The sequence below is a fragment of the Callospermophilus lateralis genome, chromosome 13, assembly GCF_048772815.1.
Source record: "Callospermophilus lateralis isolate mCalLat2 chromosome 13, mCalLat2.hap1, whole genome shotgun sequence".
NCBI lineage: Eukaryota > Metazoa > Chordata > Mammalia > Rodentia > Sciuridae > Callospermophilus > Callospermophilus lateralis.
In genome coordinates, this window is record NC_135317.1 from 33258045 (window position 1) to 33276960 (window position 18916).

Genomic DNA, 18916 nt, shown 5'->3' on the forward strand with positions numbered 1-18916 from the left:
CTCACAACTTAGAGAGATGCTGTCTCAAGACTAAAAATAAAAAGGGCTGGGGATGTATCTCATTGGTCTCTGAGATAAATCCCCAGTACCAAAAACAAACAAACAAACAAACAAAAAAACAACGAAAGAGAGACCCTGTGCCTACTAGAAGAAAAAGTAGGGCCAACTCTCTATTAGGTTGGCTTAGGAACTGATTTCCTTAGCAAGACTCCTAAAGTGCAAGAAGTAAAATTAAGAATGAATAAATGAGATGGTATCAAGCTAAAAAGCTTCTTCATAGCAAAGGAAACAATCAGCAATGTGAAGAGAGAGTCTACAGAATGGGAGAAAATCTTTGCCATCTGCACCACTGATAGAGCATTAATCTCCAGGATATATGAAGAACTCAAGAAACTTAACACCAATCCCCGCCCCCAAATAATCCAATTAATAAATGGGCAAAGGAACTGAACAGGCACTTCACAGAAGAATAATTATGAATGGTCAACCAATATATGAAAAAATGTTCAACATCTCTAGCAATTAGAGAAATGCTAATTAAACTACACTGAGATTCCATCTCATTCCAGTCAGAATGGCAATTATCAAAAATACAAGGAACAATAAATGTTGGTGAGGATGTGGGGAGAAGGGTACACTCATACATTGCTAGTGGGACTGCAAATTGTTGCAACCATTCTGAAAAGCAGTATGGAGATTCCTCCAAACACTAGGGAAAGAACCGCCCTTTCATCTGTTATATCATCCTTGGTACATATCCAAAAGAGTTACAATCAGTGTGTTACAATCTTGTGGCCACATCTGTGTTTATAGCAGCCTAACTCACAATAGCTAAACTATGAAAACAACTTAGGTGTGCTACAATAAATGATGGATAAAGAAAATGTGGTATACACATACTATTATTCAGCCATAAAAGATACTTACTTTATGACTTTTGCCAGTAAATGGATGGATCTGGACGCTACCGTGCTATGTGAAATAAACCAATCCCCAAACAACAACAACAACAACAACAAAACCGAAAAGAAAAACAAGAAAGAAAATGATTACATGGGTAAACTTTATACTTGAAGGTTGGCTAGGAAATTCACACATCATGAGAGTCATCATACTGCTAGTTTTTGTTTTCTTGATTGAAATATGCTTACTCATTTCTTGTGCTCAATTCTGAAAAAAACAATTTCTCAGCAAGGATTTTGTTGTTGTTGTTGTTGTATTAATTTAAAGCTTTGTTTTGATGACTCAGCCTAATAATGTATAAGAATAAATCAGGATTGTTTTTAACTGAAAGTCTACAGTTTTCTTTCCTTTTAATCAGCACATGTTAATTGTACAAAATAATGGGTTTCATTGTGACAATTTCACACACACACACACACACACACGTGTGTGTGTGTGTGTGTGTGTCTTAGTTTGGTCCTATCCATCCTCCTTGTTAAGCTACAGCCCTTTCCTCTAGTTATCCTCCTATTTTCATATCATCCTTTCCCCCACACCTCCATTGAAGGTCTATTTCCAAGTTTATATACACAAGACAAAGACATTTTTAGGAAATACTTTTGTAAAACTTTTGGTTGGTTGGTTTGATGTGCTGGGGATTGAACCCAGGACCTCACATCTGTTGGGTGAGTGCTTTACCACTGAGCTACATCCCCAGTCCCTAAAAACTAATTTCAATTCAGTGAAGTAGATCTAAATAGTATGGTTAATGGTAAGTTTTTAAAACCATGAACAAAAGGAGTTGGAAAAGGAATTTGTAATACTGAGGTCTACCTATAAGCCGATCAATACTCAAACTGTCCAAATCTCAATGAAAGTGAGAAAGGGCCATTGAAGACATTAAAAATCCTCAGAGGTAGCGTCAGCACGTGCTCCCGAAGCACTCTGGGCCTGAAGGACGGTCGGGGGCCACAGGGACCTCCTGGGAGCAGCAGCTGAGATTCCTCTGGGACGGAGAGGCACAGGGGTCCGGGTTGGTGGGGACCACAGAGACCCTTTATGTGAGAGACTGATCCTGAGCAGGAGAGGACCCACAACTCTGGCCACAAGCCCGAATCCAGCAGCACCATACAGTTCAAGAGAGTTCCGCATTCCTACACAGAACATTGCTAATAATTTTATTGAAATAAGATCAGTCGATGAACTTCTCAGAAAGAGTGTGTGGTGACTTTCTCAGCTGACCCCCTCTGGCATTTCCCTCCGAGGCTCAGAGGAATCGGTAGAGGTCGGCCTCCCTGCTCTGCAGCTTCAGCAGCGCCCCCGGGTGGAACATGAGGTCCACGATGTAGAGTTCGGGCAGCGGCAGGCCCCCGGTCAAGCCCTTCCGAGACTCGTTGACCAGCTTCACTTCGTTCCACGCGCGGCCGTACTCCCCTCGCACCAGACTGCAGCCGAGGCCGATTTTATCAGCCAGAGCCTGGGGGCGGGGGGGGGGGCGAGAGAGAGAGGAAAAGCCCTTAGTTGTAAAACCCACCGAGGTGGAAGGTCAGATCGACCCTGCAAAGGAAGGCTGAGTTTCAAGGCTGAAAAATGTGGACGATCTGTGATAGCAGCCGATCGAATGTAAGAAGTTCCCTGGTCCCTCGCCATGCTGTGACCTCAGAGGGTCCTGGGGAAAATGACATTTTTCAGGCAGTTGCTGTATTGAATCGGGCTAAGATGGATAAGGTGTTGGGGAAAAGCTATTGCGTGGCTCTTGGCCCCGGCCCATCTATCAATCTTTCCACACCTCCAGGCTGCTCTTTGGCTGTGCTGTGCAGTGCAATCGAATGGGGGCATCAAGTTCGTGGGGACCTATTTCTACCCAATTTATTCTGTGTGAGGTAGACAGGGACTGGCCTAGAAGGGGAAGCAGAATTGTGAGTGGTGGGCCCTTCTGGGGCCACTTGATGTCACCTCAATAGAGGATACTTATGTTCCTTAGACATTACCTCCTCAAATTGCCCCGATTTTCCTGATTTTGAGGTTATTTTTTTTTTTAAAGTGTCTTTAAAATAATCTGGAAACTTCTCAGCCTGTTCACAGTGAATAAAAGAGCTGGGAATAACTACCTAATTTCCCCTCAGCCCTGGGGTTTACTAGCCACTAACCACAAGCCAACGACCCAGTGTATCCAGGCTTCCATTTCTTCATCTGTGAAGGGAGAACAACAGTTGCTTCCTCATTTGGTTATAAAGATGAAGTGAATTAATATGCGTCGAGGATTAAAAGTCAAGCATTCCATAAATGCTACATAGATTCATAAGGCAAGAATTGAGTTGTCTTAACAATCTTTATATTCGTATATTAATTTAACTAATTGGTTACTTACTATGCAATGACTGTGCCAAGTAGTTTTGGGCAAGCCAAAATGATTAAGATATGGTTGTCATTTTCAGGACTTTATATTCCACCTAGCCTGACACAGCCTAGTAAACAGTCCATTGAAACACAAATAGTATCTAAATGTATGGTCCTCATGGTCAAGTGGGGTGTAGAGACCACACACACACACACACACACACACACACACACACACACACGTATATATAATTATAGGATGTTTTCCAAAATAGTATTTACTGATCTTTTAACACCATGTCAAAGCACTTTAAATCCTCAAAAAAAAAAAAAAAATCCTATGGAATAGATGCTATTCCCCATTTTGTGGAGAACAAATTGGAAATCAGAAAGCATCTGATTACTGTATCAAGGTTATATCGTAATGGGGTAGAGAGAGAAGATGGGAGGGGAGGGGAGGGGGGATAGTAGAGGATAGGAAAGGCAGCAGAATACAACAGTCACTAGTATGGCAATATGTAAAAACGTGGATGTGTAATCGATGTGATTCTGCAATCTGTATATGGGGTAAAAATGGGAGTTCATAACCCACTTGAATCAAATGTATGAAATATGATATGTCAAGAGCTTTGTAATGTTTTGAACAACCAATAAAAATAAATAAATAAATAAAACTCATGGCCTAAATAAATAAATAAATAAATAAATAGAAAAGGTTATATTGTATAAAGTATCAAGGTTACTGTAAATGGTGGCCCAAAGTGAAAGCCAGGGCATCAGTCTCCAGAGTCTGCCTTTGTGACCTTGGGGAAAAAACTGAGTGAGCCAGCCAACAAGCAAATGAGCTTACATCTTCTTTGTGAAGTGGGACACAATTGTAAACCTTAGGGATTTAGGTACTATTTCAGGTGTATGAAGAAAGACTTTACCCTTTGAAATTCATTAATAGAGAACAGAAGAAAGCCTGGGTCAGAACGTAGAGAAACCCCAGTATTTAAGAGAGGGGTGGAGAAAAGGGTCTCCAAAGCAGACTAAATGAAATGACATGAGAGGACAAAAGCAACCAAAGAGAGCAGTGTCAGAGAATAAAACGAACAGTGACAAATTCTTTGGCATATTAAGTAAGACAGACATTGTGGAGGTCACCACGGTCCTTATTGACAGTGGGTTGGCAACAAGTAAAAGGTGAGCCAAGGAGTGACAAGGAGTTGATATGACTCAGGATTTTGACCAGGAATGAGAATTCCCTCTGGGTGGAAGCAAAGTGGTAGGTTTTTTTGTTTGCTTGGTTTTTGGGGGTGTCTCTTTATTTTTATTCAGATAAGCATGTGGTTCAAATTCTAGTTCTACCTCTGACTGAACCTGGGTAAATTATTTTTCCAACTCTCAGTTTTCTTGTCTTTAAAGCAGGGTAGTAATTGTAATCTTTGGCATTTTTTGAGGCTCTTCACAATGGGATTTATCAAGTGTCTGGGATGCAGTTCAACATGGTGACTGTCATGATACTAGGCACTGTAATAGTAGTTGTAGGTTTTATAAAAAGAGATTCACATTTTCTCTTTATGTATTATAGACTTAAGTGTGTTTGTATTTTAAGTGGGAAAGAGTTAATAGAAAGAGATTTAAGACAGGAGAAGGAACAATTAGTAGAGTAAGAAATCCAAAGAAGTACGAAAGGCATTTGGATTGTGAACAGGATTAGCCTGGAACTGGGGGGAAGATACTGGATGTGATGAGGTTGATAGGTCTTTGGAAGAGGGTAGGAATTTTACATATTCAGTCTGTAATTTGGGAAACTTTTTTCTCAACTCCTGTTATATGCCATACACTGGGTACAACAGAGCAAAAGATGGCTCCCGCTCTTAAAGTGGCCTCTTAAACCAGGCCATCCTCCCTGGTTTCCGTGCCAGGAGCCAGGAAACCATTCTGTTCCTCACATGCCATCTCTCATGTTGTACTCTAGCAGCCATCAGTTCCTTTTGGTTGCTCCTCCTGACTCTCTCTCTCTTGATCCATCACCTCTTTGGTACAGGTCATCTGTATTTCTTGCTCTAGCCCCTTCTAATTGGTCATCCTGTCCCTGGTCTTGCTCCTACTCTAATTCATTCCTCATTCCATTACCTGAATGGTCTTCCAAAGTTATGTTCCTCCCTTCCTCCTGGGCAGATTTTTTACTGAAGCACAGACCTACATGCTGCATTAGGATCAGGCCTTTAGCTTTATTTAACTTTCTCTCTCTCTCTCTCTCTCTCTCTCTCTCATCCAGATAACCTACTCTGCATTCCTCAAATGGACTCTCATACTTGTGCTATTTTTCTAAGGGTGTTGGCTCTGGGTAGAACATTCTAGTTTTTCTTCTTTACCTGATGAAATCTTATGCAGCCTCTAATGCTTGCACTGTTGACCACTTATTTCTTTGAAACCTTCAACATCACCTCAGAAGATGCCTGGTACCTTTCAATTCAGGGACACCTGCTTTGGTATCTCCGTACTCCCAGACACTAGCAGAGGCCCTGGCCTGTGGTAGTTTTATGATAAATGTTGAGTGAATATGCTTCTGATAGTCTAGATATATATGCAGTCATGTGTGTATGTATATATATACACACATATATTTTTGTACACATACATTACAAATATGTCAAATATAAGCAAATCTAAATTATAGGGTCAATATTATCCAGTTAAATGTTAGCAACTGTCCCACTGTGATATGGTAAAGACAAAACATATTAACATAATGGCCAATAGACAAAATATCTGAAATACCTTGAAAAGCAAAGCTCGGTGGTAGAAGATTCCTTTTTTGATATATCCAATTGGTATAACGTTGGATTTAAGTTGAACTTTTAGTTCACTTATATGAAGTTCCCAGCTGAAATCAGGCAGTTTGTCTTTTGCAATCTTACCACCCATTTTTTCTGCCACATACCTGTGTCAATTACATTGAAATAAAATCAATCAAGTTTAATATCTCACTTTGGATACTTTGATTACTATTATGTGTATTATTATCCATATAAAAACTGTATTGCCTCTAGCTGGACACAGTGGCCCCATGCTGGTAATACCAGTGGCTTGGGAGGCTGGGGCAGGAGGATTTTGAGTTCAAAGCCAGCCTCAGCAACAGTGAGGCTCTAAGCAACTTAGTGAGACCCTGTCTCTGAATAAAATACAAAATAGGGCTGGGGATGTGGCCCAGTGGTTGAGTGTCCCTGAGTTCAATCTCCGATGACAAAACAAAACAAAACAAAGCCCAAAACTGTATTCTCTCTGATTTTTTTTGCTGTTTGATTTACTTTTAAAAATGTAAAAATTTACTCACAATGAGGTTAACATTATGCTTACTGTATGTATATAAGTATTTACATATACATACAAACTCTAGCAATTTAATGTATTGTGAAGAAGAAATTCAATGTCAATTTCCCAATATTTATAACAAGATACAAATCAACATTACACCAAATATAAATGCAGTCTTAAAATTTATCTCATTCTGAAAAAAAGTATTCTGAATTATAATGTTTTAATCTCAAGTCCAAGGTGTTGCACTAACATAAGAGTTTTCTTTGAAGAGAAATTAGAGACAAGACAAACAGAAAAATTTCCCACTAGATTCATTGACATTTTCTCTATATTAGAGAAAGGCATGACATCACATAGCATTGAAGTTAGACAAAGAAGAGGAGGAATTAGAAAAAGAGCAGTGAGCAATGATGGGAGTGGATACTTTGTTTATGGTTTTCTCCTAGAGCTAGGTGCTCACTGAAGAACTTAGCAATCACATCTGCCAAGATCCTCTGACAATTAAAGCCACCACTCTGTAGAATTGCAAGTTTAAAAGAATTTCCTTTTGCTGTACTATGAAGAACAATAGTTAAAGAAAGAAAGAAAGAAAAGTCAGGCTCAGTGGCTCACATCTGTAATCCCAACTACTCTGGAGGCTGAGGCAGGAGGATAGCCAGTTTGAGGCCAGCATGAGAAACGTTATGAAACCCTGTCTCAAAATAATTTTTTTAATAAAAGGACTGGGGGTATAGCTCAGTGGTAGAGGGCTTGCCTAGCATGTATGAGGCCCTGAGTTTTGTCCTTAGCACCACAAACAAAACAAAAAACAAACAAACAAAACCCAAAAGGAAAGTGTTGAGAAAGCTCCAGGAGTGCTTTAATGACTGCCAAGGGACCAAAGGTCTGGGGACAGATCTCTGCATCTCTCTTCAACTTGTTGTGGACTCAGGTTTAAAAAGACAATGATTTGGGAGTGATGGAAAGAACCTCAGAGAGAAACAAAGCACGGAGAAATATGACAAATGTTTATAGGAGCTGAATCAAAGGTTTTGCTTAAGTCATCACTTCTCAAGGACGTCAGGAAAAACTTCTGTTGCCAAAAATGCTGTCTTTCAGTCCTGGCTGACAAGAAGTTAGTGATCTGGCAGCTGCAATCCTTGCAGTTGTCACATCCAGGCTTGATGACTGCGGCTCACTTCTACTTGGAGTAGACACAGGCTCCCGTGGAGACTGCAGCTGTTGCAGGAACCAGCAGCTCACCTCCTGGGGCGGTGTCAATCATGAAGCCTACCCTCCACTTCTAGTGATTCCTGATCCCTTACAGCCACCAAGTCACATTCTCAGCCTTTCCTTAGTGGCATCTGATTCAACACTCTCATGAGGACCAGTATTCCACAGGCTCTAACAACGCTCACACCTGACTTTAGAGCAACGTGAAACACAAATAGAAAAACAGAGGATGATTATTTGTATGAAAAAATCATTTTTAAATTACAAATAATTCACAGTGGGGCTTATTTAAATTATGAGGACTTTGTACACCTAAGGAATGATTTATTTCTCAAACTTTTGATTCATTCATAACATCTCGAAGACCACACTGAAAGATGCTTTTAATGGTTTAGATGGAGAAAATAACAGACATGTTTCTCTAAGCAATTTCTAGCTCTTAGCTCTGATTCTTCAAGGAAGAGTGACCTAAAAGAGAAATTGAAAATTTTTGAAGTTCACCATGCTTCTGCTTCAGAGTCAGAGAAAGGATACTAAGAAGTTTAATTTTATTGTAATGGATTTGTCAAAAATGGCTTAAAAAAAAAGCAAACCACTAAAATGAAAAACATTCAGAAATTAAAAATGTATATGTATACCTAGAGAACTTACTTGGCCAGAACCTCAATCTGCTCCTTAACATTGGTTATGGGCAGTATTGATTTGGTTGCTTCATACACATAAATACAGAACTCAGGATCAGGAGGAGGGAACCACTCTTTATCAGAACTTTCTCCAGTCAGTTTTGGTGCTGCCAGAACTTCTTCCTCCTCTTTCAGTTTTTCCTCTTCTTTTTTCCCTCTGCCTTTCCTTTGAGAGTAAACAGCAATCAAAATCACATCTTTTGCTAAACAAATGAACAAAACTAACTATGCTGAGTTAATTTGAAGAGCATTATAGGAATAAAGTATTTTATTCCTCAACAACCATACCATATGTAGTTTAGAAGTTTTCATTTGTAGTCTATATTATGTTGGAAAAACTATTTTTGAAGAGAACCTATGTGATTGGTATATATTATAAAAAATCATGGATTGGGCTTTTGCACAATTGCCTAGCAAGGTTTTTGGCACAGTGTAGGCATAAAATAAATATTTATTGAATTGGAAAAAAATTGGTTTACCTAAGCTGAACTTATATATTGCTTCAGTTAAGGCTTTTGAAAGAATTTGGATAGATAAATTTAAGAATAATTATCCAAAACATGGAACTAAAGCATAAAAGAAAATAAGAATGGCATATAATTTCCAAGTCATATGGGAGCAAAGACTCATTCAAGATTTATTGAGAGAACATACTTAGTAAAAACAGAATTGCTTAGCATCAAATAAACTATTTACTATTTATTAAAAGTTCCAGACTTGAAGAATTACTACTTAATGTGTAGCTTTTGTTTAGTAAAGATTAATATAATTTCTGTGCAATGGAAAAGGTACTCCCCAAAATTAGTTTATTGCATTGTAGGATGTTAACCAGTTTTGCACAGAGCTCAGTAATCTTTTTGTAATGTTTCTTAATCAAATTGGATATAAATACCTCATATCTCAGGTATCTTTTGAACCAGTATTAACATCTTACTGGTTCCCTCATCAATTAATGAGTTGAACAACAAACAATGATATGTGGTCTTATTTCAGGTAACATGGAGTAAGCACATTCCACTCTGTCTTTCCCAGTGAACATAGTCATACAATCTGGACAGTATGCATGTAACAGCTATTTGAGGACCCCAAAAGTAAATATCAACAGGAAGGTCAAAAAGACCAAAATGAATCACTACTAAATTGACAATGAGTTTATCCTTTTATTTTCTTCACAATTCCCCACGCTGAACTAAACCTACCCTAAAAACAGAAGTGAGCATTAGCACAGACAGGAAGAAATCAAGGAGAAATGCTCTTGAGAAACAGGTTAGATAGTAGAGCAAAGTCTCTGTCTGTTTTCTTCTTTTTCTCCAGTTTTGTGCACCCCAGCCCCAAAGGAATGCCATGACAGGGGAGGCACCAGGGTCTCATAAGAGGTCATACTGTTTCATATGCACTCATTTCTCTGTTTGATTGTGAACATCTAGGCAGTCATGTAAGAGAGCATCAGGAATGAGTAAATGAAGTTTTATGGCTGGAGGACCCAAAAGGAAGTTCAAAGAGACCCAGAAAGAGAGAGGAAAGAGAGAGGGGATGGGATGGAGGGAGAGAGAGATAGAGATATCATGAAAAGGAAGAAGTTGAAGAAAGTGACCTTGTACAATTGTTTATGAACTCCTAGGCTTATTCTGAGCTGTGCATGCACAGCTAGTGCTAAACAGTACCTAGATTGACTTTGAGAACTGAAATACAGTATACACCCATCACCCAAGCTTCTAACTGGACACTGGTTGGTATGCAACCAACAGTGATCCAAATAGCACTGCAAGGACTTTGAAAACTGGACTGACACTGGAATGACAAGCCACAGAAGTGGTTGGAATTGAAAGCTTGAAATCAAACGGGTCACTTAACTACTAAAATACATACACGTGTGCAAGCATGCACACATACATAGGATATTCTTAGAATGTATATAAGACTCATGGGACTTACAATATTGTAAATAAAATTACTATCCATGAAGAACTAGAGAATCTCCACTCATGGCAAATGAGGATTGATAGACACCAATGCCTAGATGAAACAGATGTTTACCCCACAAAGACTTTAAAAGTTCTCCAAGTGGAAAGGTCAAACAATCTTGCATAGTGAGTTAGAAAGTTGTAGAAATAGAAGATCTAAAAATAGAATTTTGGATTTGAAAACTATGTAACCAAAAAACAAATAGCAACAGCAACAACACCACTACAAACAAAATGCACAACTCCCTGAATGGGTTTAATAGCAGAATGGAGACATATAAATTTGAAGCTACAACAATAAAAATTATCCAATCTGAATAACACAGAAAGAAAAGATTGAAAAATCGAGAGACTCTCAGGGACCTGTGGTATTAAAGAAAAAAAACAGATTAAAGACTGATGTCAACCAAGTCCCAGGAGAAGAAAAAAAAGGGTGCAGAAAGGAAAAAAAAAATTGAAGAGGGGCTGAAATTGTTTCTTTAATTTAGTTAAAGACATCAATCTACATAGTCAAGAATTTCAGTGAATACCTCATTAGAATGAGGTAACCCAAAGAAATCCACTCCTTAACACATCAAAATCAAACTTATAAATTAAGGACAAAGTACATGACATGACCATGTAGGAAATCCCAAGAAATGTAAGAAAAAACTTCTAGAACAAACAGTTAAGTTCATCAAGATCTCAGTATGGAAGATTAACACATAGAAATCAATTGTTGCTAGATAGAAACAACAATGGAAATCAAAGTTTGAATTCCTGCCTGATCTGTGTGCTCAATAATAAAAAATGCCAATGAAAGCAATCAAAGAAGACATGAATGCATGGCATTCTGTGTTTGTGGATTTGAAGATACATCATGTTAATAATGTCAGTTCTCCATACACAAACAAAAAATGATCTCTAGTTGTTTTCCTTTTCTCTTGGCAGTACTGGGGACTGAATCTAGGGCCCCACACTCGGTAGGCAGGTGCTCTACTACTGATGTACATCCCCAGCTATTTTTATTTTGAAACAGAATCTGAGTTGCTGGGATCCTCCTGTCTCAGCCTCCTGAAAAGCCTGGAATTATAGGTTTGCACCACCACCTCCAGCTGATATCTAGTTTTAATGAAAAACCTGTCAAAATCCCAGCAAAGGGATTTTCTAGATAGAAAATCTTATTCTAAAACTTATATGGAAAATCACAGACTGTAGAGTAGCTAAATCAACCTTGATGAAGAAATATAAAACAAGAAGACCCACTATGATACGGCTTACTATATAGTCACAGTGATTCAGACAGAGTGATACTAGTGGGGGTACAGACATGTAGATTGGTGGAACAGAGAATCTTGAAATGGAGTCACACAAAACGTGCTCAACTGATTTCTGACAAAAGTGCAAAAGCAATTCAATGGGAGCTTTTTAAAAAGTGGTGCTGGAGCAATTAGACAAGAGGGATCCATGTGGTGATAAACCTGTTCATTATTTTAACTGTGGTGGTAGATGTATAAACCTACATATGTGATAAAATTGTATAAAATGGAATACAACCATTGGATGGTATCACTGTCAATATCCTAGTTATCTATTGTGGTGAAGTTTCAAAATTTTATAATTGAGGTACATGAGATCTCTTCATATTTTTTTGTACGGCAACATGAAAATTTATAATTATTTCATTAGAATTTCAATTAAAAATATCCTTTTGGTATGTTTGTATCTTTCTGGACTTTATTCTGTTAATTCATTTCTCTGTTCTTTCACCTACACAACACTATCTTGGTAGTTTTTTTTTTTTTTGAGGGGGGGGGAGGGTAGGTACTGGGGATTGAACTCAGGGGCACTTGGCCACTGAGCCACATCCCCAACCCTATTTTGTATTTTATTTAGAAACAGGGTCTCACTGAGTTGCTTAATGCCTCCCTTTTGCTGAGGCTCATGATCCTCTTGCCTCAGCCACCCAAGCTGCTGGGATTACAGGTGTGTGCCACCATGCCAGGTGGTTACTATAGTTTTACAAAAAGTCTTAATATTAGGTGGAGTGATTCAACTTTATTCTTCTTTTTAAAAAACCTTTTGGCTATTATAGTTATTTAATTTACCATAAAACTTTTAAAATCATCTTGTCTACATCTATGAAACATCCTACTGGGATTTTGATGAAATTGTATGGAATATGTAGATCAATTAGAAGGTCATTTTTAATATGCTGCATTTTCTAATATTTGAAAGCATGTCTTTTCACTTAATTTAAAAATTTTTTATAAACATTTTATAGTTTTCAATGTGCAAATGCTTTAGGAGTTTTGCTTCATTTTTTATTTCACTTTTCATTTCTTAGGGCTTTTGAAAATGATATTTTAAAGGTTTTAGTTTTTATTTGTTCATTACTAGTATATAGAAATATGATTAATTTTTGTCTTTGGTCTTACAGCCTAATACACTGTTAAACTCACCTACTACTTTTAGGAGTTTTAAAAAAACTTTTAAAAAAATAGGCTAAGGATTTTCTACTTAGTCAAATTATGTTATTTTGTCTGCAAATAAGAATTGTTTCCTTCCCCACACTTTCTAATGTTTAACTTTTAAAAAATGCCTATCACAGTATCTAGGACTTCCGATATAATGTTGAAAAGCAAGGACAGATGATATCCTGTCTTGAACTGTGTATTCTTTGATATAATAGGAAGTTTCCTCCTATTCCTTTCTTTCAACTTAAAGAAAATCACAAATAGATGCATCAATTGATATGCATCAAGTGGCTTTTCTTCTTTATACAGCTAATATGGAAGATTACAGATTGATATTTCAAATATGAACCAGCCTTGCATTTCAAGGATAAAGCTCTCTTGTTCACATAAATTATTCTTTTGATATATTGCTGGATTTGATTTTCTAATGTTTCATAAAGGATTTTTGCATCTATAATCATAATGGATTTTGATTTGTAATTTTCATGTAATGCCCTTGGTCCTATATTGACACTGATTAATGTTGGTCTCATAATATGAGTGGATAAACATTCTATTTTTTTCTTAACATGATTGTATAAAATTGGTGCTAATTCTTTAAATGTTTGGTAAACATTTGGTGAAACTTGTGAGTTAAATTTGTTTTGTGGAAATTTCTAATGAATTCAACTTACTAGTTAGAGGACTATGCAGGTCATTTATTTCATCTTTCCTGAGTTTTGTTAGTTAGTAGTTTTTGAGGAACTGGTCCATTATATCTAAGTTTCTAAACTAATGTGCATTATTTTATTACCCTTTAATGAGTAGCAACAATTCCTTCTTTCCTTCCTGATTTTGAGATTTATGTCTTTTTTCTTTTCTTGTCAGCCTTGCTGGATGTTTATTGATATTTTCTGATTGTTTCAAAGAATCAGCTTTTTATTTCATTCATTTTCTTTGTTATTTTTTCTGTTTTCAATTTCATTGATTTTTGATCTTTACTGTATCTTTCCTTCTGCTTTGTGTTGCATTTATTCTTTTTCCAGTTTCTTGAGATAATAGATTTTTGACTTGAAAATTCTTTTTGTTTCTGATGTAAGTATTTAGTTTAATAGATTTCTGCTATAGTTAGGATCTTGAATGACCATATGTTAAAATCTTGGTTACCAGTTTGTGGCACTACTGGGAGGTGGTAGAAGAGGTGAGGCTGAGTGGGAGGAAGCTAGAAGAGGTGAGGCTGAGCGGGAGGAAGCTAGGTCATGGGAGGTGTGCCCTTGAACGGGATGTGAAGGCTCCAACTCCTTCCTTTCTCTCTCTGCTTCCAGCCACCATGAGGTGAACAGGCCTCCTCTATCACACACTCTCACCATTATATACTGTGCTGCCACAGACCCAAAGCAAAAGAGTAAGTGAATGTGGATGAAATGCTTTAAACCGGTGAGTTAAATAAACCTTTCCTTCTTTTTTTTAAGTACTTTTTTTTTTAGTTGTAGTTGGACACAATACCTTTATTTTTATTTGTTTATTTTTATGTGGTGCTGAGGATCAAACCCAGCACCTCCCACATGCTAGGCGAGTGCTCTACTGCTGAGCCACAACTTCAGCCCCTCTTTCCTTCTTTTGATCATCTCAGTTATTTTGTCACAGCAATGGAAAACTGACCAACAAATTTCTCTCTCAGTTCTGCTTTAGATGTGCCCCACAAATTTATTGTGTTTTTCACTATTAAAATTCACTTCTGTATCCCTTTTAATTTCCTTTGAGATGTCCTCTTTGTTCCATGAATTATTTGGAAGCATGTCATTTGGTTTCCACATGTTTAGAGTTTTGTTGTCGTTGCATTTCTGTTTTAATTCCTAATTTAGTTCTATTATAGTCAGAGAACATATTCTGTATAATTTGAATTATTTAAAATGTATTGAAATTGTAATGCAAAAATAAATATGTAAATAAGTAAATATTTTTTTAAAAAGGAAATAAAATAAAAATAAATAAAACGTATTGAAGTTTGTCATGTGGCCCAGCATATTTGCGAACGTTCTACAAGTACTTGCCATGGCACTGGACTTGCTTGGTATTAACAGAGAGACTACTGGATATTTTCTGTTGCTAGGTTGGGAGTCTTCTCTTGGCTTGGGGGCAGGCATGAATGAGATACTTTGCTGCTGTGCTGCTCCCCAAGGCCTCAGGTCCAAAGCCAGTTTGCTTTCTTACCACCTTTGGAGTTCTCCTTTGGTTGCATCATTTCTTGCATTATTTCAGGGGTCAATAGTTGTATTTAGCAGGGAAGAGCAGAGAAAAACTAATATGTGCCATCTTCACCAGTGTCAATTACAATGCCCCTAAACACGATCCCAAATGCCGCAATCCCTTATGTTGAAATCCTGAAAGCCAAAAAGCCTGAAAACCACAATTCTCGAGGAGCAAAAAACAACAACAACAAAACAAAGACATAAAATTGGTTAAAAAGCTGAATTCTGAGGAGACAGGATTGCCCATACAATACAGAAACAACAATTTCAGTTTAAAAATGCACAATTTTTCTGCTTTAGCCTTCTTTCCAGCTGATAAAATTATAGGAGTATTAAATGAATTGAAGCTGCATCTGCTTGAAGATGTCAACAAAGTTACTGAGCGGTTTGAAAATAATTTTGTGCACCAGGGGATAAAAAGACACACAACAGTCTGCTGTTCTCTCACCAGTGTTGTTTCTGACAAGCCTGTGATCTTATTTGAGTGCACAGGGAAGGGACTTCTATGTACCCACAACAGCGTAAAAGCACAGGAGACAGGAACTGAGTGGCAAATGCTCATGAAGGTGTGTATCCAATTGTGGTAGAATTTCAAAAGGAGCAGTGCCATGTAGAAAATTATCATGAATGTATTCTTTTAGGAGAGCCATCCCCTACAAGAAACAAGCAGCTACCTATTGATATGTAAGACTTTAAAATATAGTCAATGATACTGAAAGCCAACCAGTCAACTCTTATGGACAACCTCCACACAACTGCCCATAATCTGTCCTTGTAAGACACTTTTTCATATGTCATGTTTCCTGTTTAAATTTTAATCTTTGTTTCAAATTGTTGACATGCCTTTTCTTTTTAAACAATTTGCTGCGGTATGTATTTCATTTTTGTGCCATTTCCAGTAGCAGGGGCATAGATTTTTAAGAAAGTTCAGTTTATTTTATGCAGTTTTATTTTTGCAAATTTGACTCCTTAAAATGCATTATCACAACATTGAATTTATGCGTAAAAATTGTGTGCATATGTAAAAATGCTGAAACTTCCTCAGTTAATAAAGAGATGTACTATTTGTACATATGCCCTTTGAAAGATAAAATCCTTTGAGATCTTGGCTCTTTGGTTTATTCCATATATGGTGGTGAATCACTGTGATATTTGACTGATTTGATCAAGACTTAGGCAGTCCATCCTGGGTTTTTAGAAGATGGTAGTTATAAAGCTGGGTACGCATAATTACCAACCACAGTGGTGTGTTTATACATTCTGGTTTTTGCCTTATTTCTTTATGAATGCCATTTGCCTGCTCTTTTAAAGATCTCTTTTAAAGATGCTAAAGTTACTTTTTTCTAGAATTATGTTTGGAATTTTGATCTTTCAGGATTTTAGACATTAAGGATTTTGATCTTTTGGGATTTCAACTTTTAAGTTTGTAGCTCTGAGGATTACCTTTGGGGATCATGGCCCAGACCCTATCTTGACCTGTAGAAATTCACTAAGTAATTTTTGATAAAGACGCAAAGAAAATTCAAGGGGGAAAAAAAGGTTGGTTTTCAGCAAGTATTCCTGGAATAATTGGACTGCCAGTGTGGAGTATTTCCATATGGAAATTGAACTTCAACTTAAACCTCACATCCTCTGCAAAAATTAACTCAAAGTTGATGATAAATCTAAATATAAATATAAAAACATCCAATTTTTAGAAGAAAATGAAGGGGGACTCTTGATTTGGGATTAGGCCAAGTTTTAGACAGAACCCCTAAAACAAAATTCATAAGGGAAATATTTGATAAACTGGACTTCATAAAAATTGAAAACTTTTGCTCTAAGAAAGATACAACTTAAAGAATGAAAAGACAAGGTAAAGACCGAGAGAAAATATTTACAAAATGCATAGTCAACAAAGGACTCCAACCAAAATATATAGAGTTCTTAAAAGTGAACAGTAAGGAAACAAACAGCCCAATTTAGAAAGTGAGCAAAAGACTTGAACAGACCCATATTTGAACAGAGGATATTAGGATGGAAAGTAAGGATATGAAAAAATGTTCAACATCATTAGCTATTATGGAGATGCAAACTGAAATCATGAGGAGATTTCAATATTTGCATATTAAATGACTACAAAACATACTGACAATACCAAGTGTTGGCAAGGATATCGAGCACCTGTAACTCTTAGTGATGCCGAGAATGCAAAATGCTATCACTACCCTGGAAAATTTTGGCAGTCTTATATAGTTAAACATATATATCTTATATGATTCATAAATCCCACACCCAGGTATTTGTCCTACAGAAATTAAAAATTTACATTCATAAAAAAACTACATGTTTGCAGTACCTGTATTCTTAATTATCAAAAACTACAAATAATTCACATGTCCATCCATAATAGGTCAATGGATATACTATGGTGTAGCCATACAATGAAATGCTACCCAGGAATAAAAAGGAATAAGCTATTGATATGTAAAACAACTTGGAAGAATCTCTAAGGCATTATGCTGGGTGCAGTTCCACGGTGAATCACCCCATTCGATGGCATTCTCACTATAGCATCATGGAACAGATCAGAGAATACCAGGGATTAGGGTTTGGAGTGGTGGAACTGCTTTGTATCCTGACTGAGCCGATGGCTACATACATCTCCTTTCCTCTTAAGATTCATAGAACTGTAAAGAAAAGTTTGATATTTTGCTCTATCAATTTAAAAATATAAAATTTTCTGGGTATTAATTTTACATTTGCACAAAAGTTATGATTTCACTCTTACACAAATTATATTTTGACACAGAGATGGAAAAGCTTGCTCTTTCCTGTGGCTAACCCCAGGCACCTTGCTGACGTGATGTGATGTGCTTTGATGAGCTGCAGCCCATTTCCTGCTGTGCACCCCTCCTCCGACTGGTTGACCACTTTCTCTGTGCAATCATCATTTAGTTAAAATACCTCTGGGCTAATGCATAATGTCTTATCTGTCGTTTGTACCTCTCCACAAGGTTCACCTTATCAAACTTTTCCTGAGGGATCCCCACTGGTTGAGAGCCAGCGTTGGGAGAACAGAAGGTGATGCCAGATGACCCTCAGGGAGGATTTCCTCAGCTCTGTGCTAGAGCCACTTTGCAAAGAATTTACAGAAACTCAGAAAGGGAAGATACCAGTTAGGAGAGTCACAGCCTTCTCACTTCTAGGCTGGGCAAGGACTTGAAACTGTCACTTTTCACGTTTTTTTAGCTTGAGCTTTTTTTCCCCCTTAATCATTACCAAGGTGTTAATGAATGATGTGCTTAAAGATGCTTTCCCCTTTTTGAAGTACTGTTGCTGCACCCACAGTCACGAAGAAGCAGATCAAGAAGCCGTCTTGTATGGCCCCAGCAACCTTGGGTATGGGGTGTAAGAATGAATGAAAGGAGAGTAAGTTCCCAGGCAGTTTTGGACTCTAGTGTGGATTGGGAGGCAGTCCTGTGACCCTGGGCACAACCAACACCTGCTCCCCTGCCCAGGGCCTAGCTCCCCAGCTCTCCAGAATAGGCTGGTGTGGGACTTGGGGTAGAGTTTGCAGAGGGACAGCTCTGCTTCTGATCCTGACTCACAGGCAATACTTCAGCCTGTTCTCAGTTCTACATTTTAATTTTTTTCCAGCAGAATTTCATCCTTTAGTAACTAGCAATAGATAAAGAAACATTTCTATGATTAAAAGGAATTGTTGCTTTACCTAAATATTTCCATACTTTTCCTTACAAATGATGTTCTTTATGAAATTTGTCTCCTTTTTTGAGGGA

At 37.5% G+C, this 18916-nt stretch overlaps 1 protein-coding gene across 2 annotated transcripts in view; it reads right to left on the minus strand.

The window, feature by feature from the left end:
- Window positions 1-2209: 2209 nt before the first annotated feature.
- The window catches only part of Armc3 (armadillo repeat containing 3), a 91757-nt gene continuing 75050 nt past the window's right edge, over window positions 2210-18916 (minus strand). For both annotated transcript variants that reach the window (XM_076831657.1, XM_076831656.1), the window contains exons 16-18: window positions 8455-8652; window positions 6052-6214; window positions 2210-2419 (exon numbers count right to left, since the gene is read on the minus strand). In XM_076831657.1, coding sequence (XP_076687772.1) covers window positions 2210-2419; window positions 6052-6214; window positions 8455-8652 — 571 coding nt within the window. The remainder of the gene's footprint in view (window positions 2420-6051; window positions 6215-8454; window positions 8653-18916) is intronic.